Source organism: Choloepus didactylus, chromosome 4, assembly GCF_015220235.1.
Source record: "Choloepus didactylus isolate mChoDid1 chromosome 4, mChoDid1.pri, whole genome shotgun sequence".
Lineage (NCBI taxonomy): Eukaryota > Metazoa > Chordata > Mammalia > Pilosa > Megalonychidae > Choloepus > Choloepus didactylus.
The window spans coordinates 137,898,653-137,914,034 of record NC_051310.1 but is presented as its reverse complement, the minus strand read 5'-3'; the positions used below and the strand labels follow the sequence as shown (position 1 = coordinate 137,914,034).

Genomic DNA, 15,382 nt, shown 5'->3' with positions numbered 1-15,382 from the left:
AACAACGAATCAGTGACCTCGAAGATGACAGAATGGGAAATGAAAGCATAAAAGAAAGAATGGGGAAAAAAATTGAAAAAATCGAAATGGACCTCAGGGATATGATAGATAATATAAAACGTCCGAATATAAGACTCATTGGTGTTCCAGAAGGGGAAGAAAAGGGTAAAGGTCTAGGAAGAGTATTCAAAGAAATGGTTGGGGAAAACTTCCCAAATCTTCTAAACAACATAAATACACAAATCATAAATGCTCAGCGAACATCAAATAGAATAAATTCAAATAAACCCATTCTGAGACATATTCTGATCACACTGTCAAACACGGAACAGAAGGAGCAAGTTCTGAAGGCAGCAAGAGAAAAGCAATTCACCACATACAAAGGAAACAGCATAAGACTAAGTAGCGACTACTTAGCAGCCACCATGGAGGCGAGAAGGCAGTGGCACGATATATTTAAAATTCTGAGTGAGAAAAATTTCCAACCAAGAATACTTTATCCAGCAAAGCTCTCCTTCAAATTTGAGGGAGAGCTTAAATTTTTCACAGACAAACAAATGCTGAGAGAATTTGCTAACAAGAGACCTGCCCTACTGGAGATACTAAAGGGAGCCCTACAGACAGAGAAACAAAGAAAGGACAGAGAGACTTGGAGAAAGGTTCAGTACTAAAGAGATTCGGTATGGGTACAATAAAGGATATTAATAGAGAGAGGGGAAAAATATATATGACAAACATAAACCAAAGGATAAGATGACTGATTCAAGAAATGCCTTCATGGTTATAACATTGAATGTAAATGGATTAAACTCCCCAATTAAAAGATAAAGATTCGCAGAATGGATCAAAAAAAATGAACCATCAATATGTTGCATACAAGAGACTCATCTTAGACACAGGCACACAAAGAAATTGAAAGTGAAACGATGGAAAAAAATATTTCATGCCAGCTACAGCCAAAAGAAAGCAGGTGTAGCAATATTAATCTCAGATAAAATAGACTTTAAATGCAGCGATGTTTTGAGGGACAAAGAAGGCCACTACATACTAATAAAAGGGGCAATTCAACAAGAAGAAATAACAATCATAAATGTCTATGCACCCAATCAAGGTGCCATGAAATACATGAGAGAAACACTGGAAAAACTAAAGGAAGCAATTGATGTTTCCACAATAATTGTGGGAGACTTCAACACATCACTCTCTCCTATAGATAGATCAACCAGACAGAAGACCAATAAGGTAATTGAAAACCTAAACAATCTGATAAATGAATTAGATTTAACAGACATATACAGGACATTACATCCCAAATCACCAGGATACACATACTTTTCTAGTGCTCATGGAACTTTCTCCAGAATAGATCATATGCTGGGACATAAAACAAGCCTCAATAAATTTAAAAAGATTGAAATTATTCAAAGCACATTCTCTGACCACAATGGAATACAATTAGAAGTCAATAACCATCAGAGACTTAGAAAATTCACAAATACCTGGAGGTTAAACAACACACTCCTAAACAATCAGTGGGTTAAAGAAGAAATAGCAAGAGAAATTGCTAAATATATAGAGACGAATGAAAATGAGAACACAACATACCAAAACCTATGGGATGCAGCAAAAGCAGTGCTAAGGGGGAAATTTATAGCACTAAACACATATATTAAAAAGGAAGAAAGAGCCAAAATCAAAGAACTAATGGATCAACTGAAGAAGCTAGAAAATGAACAGCAAACCAATCCTAAACCAAGTACAAGAAAAGAAATAACAAGGATTAAAGCAAAAATAAATGACATAGAGAACAAAAAAACAATAGAGAGGATAAATTTCACCAAAAGTTGGATCTTTGAGGAGATCAACAAGATTGACAAGCCCCTAGCTAGACTGACAAAATCAAAAAGAGAGAAGACCCATATAAACAAAATAATGAATGAAAAAGGGGACATAACTGCAGATCCTGAAGAAATTAAAAAAATTATAAGAGGATACTATGAACAACTGTATGGCAACAAACTGGATAATGTAGAGGAAATGGACAATTTCCTGGAAACATATGAACACCCTAGACTGACCAGAGAAGAAATAGAAGACCTCAACCAACCCATCACAAGCAAAGAGATCCAATCAGTCATCAAAAATCTTCCCACAAATCAATGCCCAGGGCCAGATGGCTTCACAGGGGAATTCTACCAAACTTTCCAGAAAGAACTGACACCAATCTTACTCAAACTCTTTCAAAACATTGAAGAAAATGGAACACTACCTAACTCATTTTATGAAGCTAACATCAATCTAATACCAGAACCAGGCAAAGATGCTACAAAAAAGGAAAACTACCGGCCAATCTCCCTAATGAATATAGATGCAAAAATCCTCAACAAAATACTTGCAAATCGAATCCAAAGACACATTAAAAAAATCATACACCATGACCAAGTGGGGTTTATTCCAGGCATGCAAGGATGGTTCAACATAAGAAAATCAATCAATGTATTACAACACATTAACAAGTCAAAAGGGAAAAATCAATTGATCATCTCAATAGATGCTGAAAAAGCATTTGACAAAATCCAACATCCGTTTTTGATAAAAACACTTCAAAAGGTAGGAATTGAAGGAAACTCCCTTAACATGATAAAGAGCATATATGAAAAACCCACAGCCAGCATAGTACTCAATGGTGAGAGACTGAAAGCCTTCCCTCTAAGATCAGGAACAAGACAAGGATGCCCGCTGTCACCACTGTTATTCAACATTGTGCTGGAAGTGCTAGCCAGGGCAATCTGGCAAGACAAAGAAATAAAAGGCATCCAAATTGGAAAAGAAGAAGTAAAACTGTCATTGTTTGCAGATGATATGATCTTATATCTAGAAAACCCTGAGAAATCGATGATATAGCTACTAAAGCTAATAAACAAATTTAGCAAAGTAGCGGGATACAAGGTTAATGCACATAAGTCAGTAATGTTTCTATATGCTAGAAATGAACAAACTGAAGAGACACTCAAGAAAAAGATACCATTTTCAATTGCAACTAAAAAAATCAAGTACCTAGGAATAAACTTAACCAAAGATGTAAAAGACCTATACAAAGAAAACTACATAACTCTACTAAAAGAAATAGAAGGGGACCTTAAAAGATGGAAAAATATTCCATGTTCATGGATAGGAAGACTAAATGTCATTAAGATGTCAATTCTACCCAAACTCATGTACAGATTCAATGCAATCCCAATCAAAATTCCAACAACCTACTTTGCAGACTTGGAAAAGCTAGTTATCAAATTTATTTGGAAAGGGAAGATGCCTCGAATTGCTAAAGACACTCTAAAAAAGAAAAACGAAGTGGGAGGACTTACACTCCCTGACTTTGAAGCTTATTATAAAGCCACAGTTGCCAAAACAGCACGGTACTGGCACAAAGATAGACATATAGATCAATGGAATCGAATTGAGAATTCGGAGATAGACCCTCAGATCTATGGCCGACTGATCTTTGATAAGGCCCCCAAAGTCACTGAACTGAGTCATAATGGTCTTTTCAACAAATGGGTCTGGGAGAGTTGGATATCCATATCCAAAAGAATGAAAGAGGACCCCTACCTCACACCCTACACAAAAATTAACTCAAAATGGACCAAAGATCTCAAGATAAAAGAAAGTACCATAAAACTCCTAGAAGATAATGTAGGAAAACATCTTCAAGACCTTGTATTAGGCGGCCACTTCCTAGACTTTACACCCAAAGCACAAGCAACAAAAGAGAAAATAGATAAATGGGAACTCCTCAAGCTTAGAAGTTTCTGCACCTCAAAGGAATTTCTCAAAAAGGTAAAGAGGCAGCCAACTCAATGGGAAAAAATTTTTGGAAACCATGTATCTGACAAAAGACTGATATCTTGCATATATAAAGAAATCCTACAACTCAATGACAATAGTACAGTTGGCCCAATTATAAAATGGGCAAAAGATATGAAAAGACAGTTCTCTGAAGAGGAAATACAAATGGCCAAGAAACACATGAAAAAATGTTCAGCTTCACTAGCTATTAGAGAGATGCAAATTAAGACCACAATGAGATACCATCTAACACCGATTAGAATGGCTGCCATTAAACAAACAGGAAACTACAAATGCTGGAGGGGATGTGGAGAAATTGGAACTCTTATTCACTGTTGGTGGGACTGTATAATGGTTCAGCCCCTCTGGAAGTCAGTCTGGCAGTTCCTTAGAAAACTAGATATAGAGTTACCATTCGATCCAGCGATTGCACTTCTCGGTATATACCCGGAAGATCGGAAAGCAGTGACACGAACAGATATCTGCACGTCAATGTTCATAGCAGCATTATTCACAATTACCAAGAGATGGAAACAACCCAAATGTCCTTCAACAGATGAGTGGATAAATAAAATGTGGTATATACACACGATGGAATACTACGCGGCAGTAAGAAGGAACGATCTCGTGAAACATATGACAACATGGATGAACCTTGAAGACATAATGCTGAGCGAAATAAGCCAGGCACAAAAAGAGAAATATTATATGCTACCACTAATGTGAACTTTGAAAAATGTAAAACAAATGGTTTATAATGTAGAATGTAGGGGAACTAGCAATAGAGAGCAATTAAGGAAGGGGGAACAATAATCCAAGAAGAACAGATAAGCTATTTAACGTTCTGGGGATGCCCAGGAATGACTATGGTCTGTTAATTCCTAATGGATATAGTAGGAGCAAGTTCACAGAAATGTTGCTATATTATGTAACTTTCTTGGGGTAAAGTAGGAACATGTTGGAAGTTAAGCAGTTATCTTAGGTTAGTTGTTTTTTTCTTACTCCCTTGTTATGGTCTCTTTGAAATGTTCTTTTATTGTATGTTTGTTTTCTTTTTAACTTTTTTTTCATACAGTTGATTTAAAAAAGAAGGGAAAGTTAAAAAAAAAAAAAAAAAAGAGAAACAAGGAAAAAAAAAAAGATGTAGTGCCCCTTGAGGAGCCTGTGGAGAATGCAGGGGTATTCGACTACCCCACCTCCATGGTTGCTAACATGACCACAGACATAGAGGACTGGTGGTTTGATGGGTTGAGCCCTCTACCACAGGTTTTACCCTTGGGAAGACGGTTGCTGCAAAGGAGAGGCTAGGCCTCCCTACGGCTGTGCCTATGAGCCTCCTCCCGAATGCCTCTTTGTTGCTCAGATGTGGCCCTGTCTCTCTAGCTAAGCCAACTTGAAAGGTGAAGTCACTGCCCTCCCCTCTACGTGGGATCAGACACCCAGGGGAGTGAATCTCCCTGGCAACGTGGAATATGACTCCCGGGGAGGAATGTAGACCTGGCATCGTGGGACGGAGAACATCTTCTTGACCAAAAGGGGGATGTGAAAGGAAATGAAATAAGCTTCAGTGGCAGAGAGATTCCAAAAGGAGCCGAGAGGTCACTCTGGTGGGCACTCTTATGCACACTTTAGACGACCCTTTTTAGGTTCTAAAGAATTGGGGTAGCTGGTGGTGGATACCTGAAACTATCAAACTACAACCCAGAACCCATGAATCTCAAAGACAGTTGTATAAAAATGTAGCTTATGAGGGGTGACAATGGGATTGGGAAAGCCATAAGGACCACACTCCACTTTGTCTAGTTTATGGATGGATGAGTAGAAAAATAGGGGAAGGAAACAAACAGACAAAGGTACCCAGTGTTCTTTTTTACTTCAACTGGTCTTTTTCACTCTAATTATTATTCTTGTTATTTTTGTGTGTGTGCTAATGAAGGTGTCAGGGATTGATTTGGGTGATGAATGTACCACTATGTAATGGTACTGTAAACAATCGAAAGTACGATTTGTTTTGTATGACTGCGTGGTATGTGAATATATCTCAATAAAATGAAGATTAAAAAAAAAAAAGAAAGTCTGGACTAGGATCTGAAGAGAGGTAGGGAGAAAATAATGCAGCTGCTGCCACAGTCTTGGCTGAGGTCCCTTCTTTGAGAGCTAACAGCTCAGGAAAAAAAGTGACAACAAGGGTTATTATACTGAAATGAAGATAGTGAGATACTTTATAGAAGCCACTACATGATTGAGTTAGAAGAAATTTTAGATAACATTGAGGCCAGGGATTGTCAAAAAAAATTTTTAAGCAGAGGGCCCTATATGCAAGCCAAATCATAAGTTGAGACTCAATATATAAAAGTCCTACAAGTGAGGCTGCTTTGATTGGAGAGGGGAGAGCCCAGTCTGAATCAAATAGCCCCCCCACCTCCTGCTCCAATTTCCCACAGCTCCCCCACCCCACATACACACACCGTTTAGAGGGGAGGGGGTGATGCCCTAGAGATCACCTCACAATCTCATGTTAGTGCCCTCGATCCTCCACCCCAAGTCATTATTACCCTCCATCCCTGTCCCAAGCAGTTATGGGCAAGAACAGACCAGACACATTTCCAGGATGCCTTGCTTTATATATATATCAGCTTAATTGGGATATAATTCCATACCATAAATTTCACTCTTTTAAGGTATATAATTCGGTGGGTTTTAGTATATTCACAGGTAGTGCAAGAATCCCATCTAATTCCAGAACATTTGCATTACCCCAAAAAGAAACCCTATGCCCATTAGCAGTGACACCCCTTTCTCCCCTCAGCCAAGCCTCTGGCAACCCTGAATCTACTTTCTGTCTCTAAGGATTTGCCTATTCTGGGTATTTCATATAAATGAACTCATACAAACTGTGACCTTTTGGTGCCCGGCTTTTGGGGAGATTTTTCAGGCAAAAGAACATTGCCATCCTCTCTGTTCCCTTGCTGCAGCTCAAGGCATCCAGGCTACCTGACAGACCTCAGTCAAGGGGACAGGGTCCTGACCCTGTCACAAGGAGGGGACGGCCAGGACAGGGAGAGCCCAATGACCTAAAGCTGTGGGGCAGCCAGCCCTGAGCACAGGAGGGGTAGGCCAGAATTGCTCTGAAATTCCCAAAGTAACAGCCAACTAAATGGATGTAAGGGAAGAGCCAGTCCAACAATTTATCTTGGTTGTACACAAAACCTGCCTTTGTGATTTTTCCTTAGGAAATTGAAATTAGTATGTTGCCATCCAAAAAAGCCAACACTTGGAGGCAGGACTGCAGAGGGGAGAATGCATTTCTGAGTCAGGTGAGTCACTTGATTGCTTAAAGGGTCAGTTTTCTCATCTATAAAATGGCAGTAATGATACCTATTTTGCAGGTGGTTGTGAGGATTTGAAATAGTGAAAGTGCCCAGTGTGTGCCTGAAACACAGTGGGTGCTGGAAAAATGGCAGCTTCCAGCAATGTTTGTGAGGCACTGTGGCTCAGGGGTGAAAGCGTGGTGTGAGACAGCCTCTGCAACTCAACTTCCTCATCTGCAAAATGGAGATGATGACAGAGGCCATATCATTAAGTCATTTAGGGGCTCAAACAAGGTAATACTGAATACTCAGGTTAGCCAGGCACTATTCCAAGCATTCTGCGTATATAAACTAGTCCTTTCATTAACACTGTGAGGTGCCATTACATTCCCCATCATATGTATGAGGAAACTGAGGCACAAGTTAAGTAACTTGTCCAAGGTAACCCGGACAATTAATGATAGTGTTGGTATTCGAACTGCCTTCAGAGCCCACACACTTAACTGTTGCTCTAGGCTGCCAAGTGTTTAGCACAGTGCCTGACACAAAGAAAGTCCTCCATAAATATCAGCTACTGTGATTGAGAAATAACAACAGCAAATAATAATCACCATCGTCAACATGCTTTGATAGCTGTATTGGGTTAAGGAGCTTGCTAAATCCTTAACTCTGACTTAGATGGAGCCTGGAAGTGGGTCTTACCCATCTAAGACACTTGAGGCACACGGCCTGGTACAGTGTAGGAACTCAGTAGGAACTGTTGGATGGATGATTGCGCTTCTCAAACCAATATATTCACCAGTAAACAACAGAGTGGTCCTTTTGGGGTAGGCTGGTGCTGATTGAGCCACGGTTGGATTGAGCCACATTTGATCCATCTTGCCCAACTCTTTGGTCTCAGGTAACCAAAGGGCTATGAATCTCATAAACATTTTAATTGATCTGCTTCTGTTTCAGAATTTCCATTCACTGGCTCCATCTGCCTCTCTTTATTCAGTTCTAGGTAGCCATACTCAAACCTCTGGCCCTCTTCCCCTAAACATACACACACACATGCACACACGCACACACACCAGGCCCACGAGACCCTAGGCTTTTCCACACCCACAAAGGCTCTCTTTCTCTCTTGCACAAGATCCATTGTCTGCCTTTTGGTGTTGTGCCTGCTTCTTGGATGACTCATACCTCCCAGTTCACACAAATCTCCATGATTTTGGGTATTAAAAGATGTTGAATTACTTATTTCTTATCCCCAGGGTATGAAAGCATCCAATTCAAGATGCAAAGGAGGACTAAGCTCAGGACTTCCTCCTCACCAACGCATGCAAAATCACTCTCTGTCGGTGTTGACAGAAACCCTCTTGTGCCCTTGGAGAGCAGACTGGGGCTTCTCCTGTGTGGTTCCACAGCCCGGAGCACTCTGGGCTTCCTCCAAGGCTGCTGACATGGGGCTCTGGACTCCAAGAGCCAGAGTCGTGCCCTGCACACACATGCGCAGACTGTGCCAAGTTTCGTCACACAGGGAATTTCTATACAAAAGGCCTGAGCTCTCAATAAATACTAAGTTACGGACAGATCTCGCCAGCTGGTTGGACTAGAGAGTCCTGTTAGCAATAATCTCACTTGGCCTCTTTCCCCAGTGAATAAGAACATTAACTTCCTGATTGTGTCCCAAGTCAGGTATATGGATGTGCGTGCCAAGAGGCACTGAGCTGGCCTAGGAGAGGGGGTGGGGGCTGGGTGAGGGTGAGGGCCAGGAGCAGAAGTTTGACCTCCTCCTGTTCTTCATGTCCAGGTGTCAGTTCCATCAAGGTTCCACCCCCCACTGCCACCTCCTCTTTCTACATATTCCTCTTGCTGCCCACAAACCAATTTCCATTTATCTTCTTTTCCCCATATGCATTTTTTTTTCAGCTTTTCTTCTACTAATGTAGCATCCACACCCTATCTGAAAAGCTTATCTTCCATTTTCCTCCACCCCTAGCTCCCTGTCCAGAATCAGGCCTCCGGGTCCCCTGAACTTGAGAGAACTCCAAATTCAAAGTCATTTTATTAGGCTGTCATCTTGCTCTGGCCCCGCAGCCTATACCGCAACTCAGATGCATATTTCCCTTCCATATGCACATCTTCATTAAGTCCATTTTCTGTGCTCAAAAACAGCACTCAACCCTGTATAAGTTTTCTAATTACTTGGCCTCTCATTTCATTCCTATTTTGGACCTGGACAATTCCCAGCCAGGCTTTTAGGAATATCCCATTGGGATGCCCACGCTCAGACAGAGGGAAGGTCAACAGGTCCTGGGAGTGTGTGATTTCCACCTCAGAACCATCCTCTGAAATAGGCCCAGATTGGTGAAACCTGAGCTTGGTGATGGGACATTTTAGTTGGAAAGGGCTTCCTTCCACACATCCCTTGGTGGGAATGGGTGAGGCTGGGACAAGAACAGTTCAGAAGGGCTAATGCATGGGCCACTATACTTTTTGATCTTTCCATGGAGGCCCTTTCCACTTCTGGACCAGGCTTCCTACCTGTGCACAAGACAGCAGCAAAGACCCAGCACTGCCCGTAGCGCACCGGCTGGCAGCCTGAGGCCTGCCACTGCTTCAGGATGGCCACACTGCCGGTCCACTCTGCGGGGTTGATGCCATCCAAGTAACGCTCACTCCAGTTTCCATTGAGCACACCATTGTCATCATTACTGTTGATCTGAAAGGAAGCCACATATAGAAGCGTTAGGAGCATTCCTTTTCCCCTAAAAGACATGTATGAGCTGACTTGAAAAGCTCGTGGAAAGGTATGCCAGTTTATATATATTATGTCCCCCAGAAAAAGCCATATTCTTTGATGCAATCTTGTGGGGGCAGATGTATCAGTGTTGATTAGGTTGGAACCTATGGGTTCAGTGTTTGCATGGAAATGTGACTCAATCAACTGTGGGTGAGAACTTTCATTAGATTATTTCCATGGAGGTATTGCCCCACCCATTCAGGGTAGGTCTTTATGGATCACTGGAGTGCTTTAAAAAGAGCCACACAGGCCCAGACGGAGAGCAGCCGTAGCTAAGAGAGAACAAAACACTCCAAGAGCAACACTTTGGAAAATGCCATTTTGAAATGCAACCTGGGAGCAAGAGGACGCCAGCCACATGCCTTCCCAGCTAACAGAGGTTTTCCAGATGCCAATGGCCTTTATCCAGTGAAGGTACCCTATGCCTTACCTTGGACACTTTATGGCCTTAAGACTGTAACTGTTTAACCAAATAAACCCCCTTTATAAAAGTCAATTCATTTCTGGTGTTTTGCAAAATGGTAGCATTAGCAAACTGGAACAGAAGGAGACCTTTGACCTCATTGTACCTAGGAACTTCCCAACCTGTAGAGCAAGAGGTAGGGCTTGGGGGAGGGGGCAGCTATTCTGATTTGTCCTCTGCTGTTAGTTAATTTATTATTCTATCTCTATCTAGCTCTGAACCACCACCACCCCCTTCCCCAAAGCTGGAGCTTGGCTCTGAGAGCTTTTAAAAATACTTCAGAGCAAAGGAAATTTGGAAACAATAACAACATTTCCCAAACAACATGACTCAAACCAGAGCTACACTCAGTCTTTCTCAAAACATGCAATCTGGAATTAGTAGAGGTGATGGCCCACACCCAGCTATTTCAGAGCTCAGCTGAGAAAACCTGTTACCCACATTTTGGCATCAGTCTCACACACAAAAAGTGGCTCTCCCAGCTCTTCATATCCCCATTGCACTGGGCAACTGTGACCAGGCAGGGCTCCCCCTGAACAGCCTCCTCTCCTTGGACCTTACCATGGCACACAGCACTCTGCTGATGTAGACAGGGCTTCCCCGCAGAGCATAATCCGTGGATGGGTCGATCTGGAAGTTTAGGCTCTTGTCCAGCAGCTGCAGGCAGATGTCTATGATATTCTCTTCAAACTGCAAAGGGAAGTGCAGAGAAGTGAGGCACCCTTGCCTGGAGTATGTGCATATGCGGAGAAATACATGACACATCCCGCCCAGCTCTCTGATGGCACGTGTTTGCAGAATGTAAACCCATTTGGGATGTAGCTATGTCTAACAGAACAGCCACATACAGCACCTGCCTAGGATGTTTATTGAGCCTGGCAAGTCAAATCCTTCCCGCTTCATTTTGAATTGGCTGCTGCTACTGCTGGATTTTTTTTTCCCCAGTAAGTCTGGCTGAAAAGTCTGTGTGTCCCTCTCCAACCCCAAGCCCCACACTCCTGGAGCCCCTGGGATGTTCTTGCTAAAACCATGTCACCTCATCTCCATCTCCCATCTGCTGACCCACCTCATCATTGGCAGTTACTGCTCAGGTGTTGATGCCAACTCGCCATGGCATCTGTGATTCAGTGGGGCTCCAGAATGACTAATTGTATGTGAGCTGTGGGAACTTCCCAACCGTAGCAGGCTGACTTCTCCTCATCCTCAGGGCTTGGCACAAATGCCACTTCTTCTGGGGCCTCCCTGAGCCTGAGCCTGATTTAGCATCATAGCACTGGGTATGTTCCCTCCGCTCATCAGACTCATTTATAATGATGTAATCTATCAGTGTCTTCCCCGCCTCAGTGGATGCTCTGTTGCTCTCCAGATCTCACAACTCTAGATCCCAGATTTGGCACAAATGCCTAGCATAATAGGGACTCCATATATCTTTGTTGAATGAATGAATTTATTCCCATGGAACACACGGCAATAAACAGAATCAAGAGGATTCTCTCTGATCCCTCTTCCCAGGAGGCAGCCTGACCAGTTTGCTTCTGGGCTTTAAAACTTTCAAGGGCCCTCTCTGACCCTTGGAATCAAAACTCCAACCTCCTCTGCAAGGAGCATAAGACCTTCCCTGTTTTAGCCCCTACCTCCAGCAGCACCCGACTTTAACCTCTGTGGCAGGACATACCATTAATTTCTCACCTTCGTATCTTTGCTCAATTTGTCCCTCAGCCTGGAATATTCTTCCCATCTTCCTCCACTTGGCTAACTCAGCTCAAGCATCTCCTCTCCCAGGAAGCTTCCCCTGACATCCCAAGCCCAATAAAGTGCTCTTCATCCTGGCTCCTAGAACACCCCATGCCCATTTCTCAATCTTTACATAACTCACGGCATGTTAAGTGACCTGTTCATGTGTCTGAGTCCCCACCGTGCTGTGGGATAAGGGGCAGTGTCTTATTCACTTTCATCTCTCTAGCACCTAGCACCCTGCCTGGCACTGAGCAGGCATTCAATTTACATTTACTGAAAAAAAGAGAGAGAGAGAAAAGGAAGGACCGCAGCTCAGAAAGCAGCAGCTCCTTACTTCTGTTTCTCACAAACGACAGCACACTCCCATCCAAGGCCTCTCCGGATCCCCAGTCTGCCCGTGCTGAGAGAGGAGTTGGGAATGGTCAGTTGAGGCTGCCATGTCTCATCTTGGCCGTAGCCACCCCAGGGCCTGGTCTCATGGCCTAAAGGCCACGTGACTTGAACTTCTGTCTGGGCACATCCAGGAGAGGAACCCATATCAAACCGATACAAGGCTCCACAGAGACCCCAGGATTTCCCAGCCAAGACCCCTTCTGAGACCTCTCCCTCTCCACAGCGTTCCAGATACCAGGACTCAGCCTAAAATCTCTCCCCTGGCCTGGCACTGATTCCTGGAGCACCTGCTTTTGGAAAGGTAGGAACTGCAGGGCAGTGGGATCAACATGATGCTATTCACAACAAAAATCTCCTTTTAGAATAAGCATAGAAGACAAAATGGAGGGGAACATCCTCCCTGTTCTAGGTGCCCATTTTGTCATGTTTCTTTGCAAAGCACATCAAACAATCATGTATTGCTTTTATAATGAAAAAAAAAGACATAATCAAAACAAATTTAAAAATAAAATGGCAATAGTATTTGTGAGGGAAATGCATTGCTGCCCATCAGCCCTGTTTCTGGCTGCAATATTCAGGGGACAAGATTCCCTGGTGTGACAGGATGACCTTAGGGTGCTGCACCAGGGTTGTAGGGATGGAGTGAGAGAGCAAAAAATGGGGCCTTACTGGAAACACAGTTTCACAAACAAAAATAGCAGACACCATCATTGCCATCGTCCCTGCTGTCCCCTGCATTCTCACCCTCATACCCAGTGGAATTACTGGGTGGGGCATCGTTAGCTGCCCTTGCCCTTTAGATCCTGTTGTCCAAATCAGACATGGTCAGTAAAGAAAGGATCCCGCACCCCGAATTCCTGTAGCCATTCTCCTAGCTCCCTATGGTCACATCACACAACTTTCTTGTCCAATTTGGTTACCATTTAGTCAGCAGTTCTGGGTGAACCTCGCACGAGGGAAGTCCTCCCATCCTGCTGCCACTGCCCCCTCCCCACACTCCCAGGGCCTGCACAGAGCATGAACGGGGCTGAGATTCACCTGTCCATAGTTCCAGGGGCATGGTTGGATCCAGTTCTTGTTCCCTTGGTAGATGAAGCCATAATCATTCATGACATACTCCTGCCTCTGAGGCTCGCTGTCCAAGTAGACAGTGTCCTCTAGGAATCAAAGAGGGGGGACACAAAGGAGAAGAGTCATCTTGCCCCTCCTGCCCCATTCCCATCTCAGAAGACACAGTTGGGCCTATGAAAACCATGCTCTGGGGAGGGCACCGGCCAATACCAACTGGGGCATGAGAGGGGAGGCCTTGGACAGACCCACCTTTCACCATGCCCCCAACACCAGCAACAGGCTCGACATGAACTTGAGGTGGAATCATAAAAATTTACCTTCGGTGGAATCATAGTCTCATTTTAAGGTTGAGAAAATAGGCTCAGAGTGGTTAAGTAACTTGCCCAAATTTCACATGAGTACAGAGCTGAAATTTGAACACAGAGCCCATGTGACTCCATAGTCTACACTCTTTCTACTACACTCAAGTAATCCTGGTTGGAAAAGAGTCAATCAGAACTTACGGGTGGACCTTTTAGCGGAAGGGGCTTCCTGGCCAATATCCTGGGTGTGGTGCTGGGGATACTGATTGCAGCCCTCCCAATCCCTAGCCCCAACATGGGGTCTCCCTGGGACCCAAGTAGGGTATAAACCTCAGAAGAGAAGGCCCCACAGATACCACTCTCCCCAACCCCGCAGCTCGGAGGTGGCCCTCCCTCAGTGCAATTCTGTAACCCACCTGGCTGGAAAGTGAGAGTTCTGAGCCAGAGAGTGACAGGAAAGTGGCAGGTGTTTGGAGGGTCAGCCAGGGTTCTGACACCACCCAGCAGGTAAGGGGGTGGCCCCCCTTGGGATAAGGTTGTGGGGAGATGGGAAGGAGAACATCCTTTAAGTAAGGAGTGAGTTCTTTTTGAGTCTGTACTCTGCCCCAAAGCACACTAGACCTATTTTCTATTCTCCTCCTCTCCTGCCCTTCTTCCCACCCTCTCTTCTTTGCCCGCGCTTCATTCTACCCATACTATGTCCTTGTCTATGTTTCCACCCCCACTCCTGCTCCTCCAGGGTAGATTTAGAGGACAGGGCTAGTGGGACAGGTGGTGCTGGGATATTCACTACAGGTTTTTTTGTTTTTTGTTTTTGTTTAAATAAAAGCACATCTGGAAACAGTCTAATGTCTGCAAATAGGGGACTAGTTAAGAAGCATTTGGTGTCTCCATAGAGTAGAATAATTGTGGCTGATAGAAAGAATTAATGATAGGAAAATATGTCCAAAGTGGAGTTGTTAAATGAAAAAAGCAAATCGGAGAATGGCATGTATTCTATAATCCCATATGGGGTATGTGGTATGTATTGTATATCGTATATACGCATACATACACACACATTTGATTAAACATAGAAAAATTTTATAAGACTACTCACAAAAAAATGTTGAGTGATTTCCTCTGGAGAATGGAATGGGAATATTGTGAGGTTTTAGTTTTCACCTTATATCTTTAATTTTTTTTATCCTTTATTCATTCAACAGACATTCAGTGCAACCACTGTGCATCTATTACTTTTATAATGAAAAACTTGAGTTAACTTGAAAAATGTATAGTGGAGATAGATGTTAACAGTGTTCAAACTTAATTGTAATAGTTTTCTTTTACAAGAAAACTCACAATTTTGAAATTCTATACAAGTGAATAAATAGCAAGGGCTCCCTGTCCTGGTTGGTGGTGGCTGGGGGTAGTTGCTGATGTGGGTGACCAGGGAATAGGCATCTAGAAATCCTTGGGTTGGATCTCTGGG

At 43.3% G+C, this 15,382-nt stretch overlaps 1 protein-coding gene across 1 annotated transcript in view; it reads right to left on the bottom strand.

Moving 5' to 3' along the window:
• The window catches only part of TGM5 (transglutaminase 5), a 42,278-nt gene that overhangs the window by 12,554 nt on the left and 14,342 nt on the right, over positions 1 to 15,382 (bottom strand). Inside the window, exons 4-6 of the mRNA XM_037835421.1 lie at positions 13,577 to 13,695; positions 10,970 to 11,098; positions 9,687 to 9,864 (exon numbers count right to left, since the gene is read on the bottom strand). Coding sequence (XP_037691349.1) covers positions 9,687 to 9,864; positions 10,970 to 11,098; positions 13,577 to 13,695 — 426 coding nt within the window. The remainder of the gene's footprint in view (positions 1 to 9,686; positions 9,865 to 10,969; positions 11,099 to 13,576; positions 13,696 to 15,382) is intronic.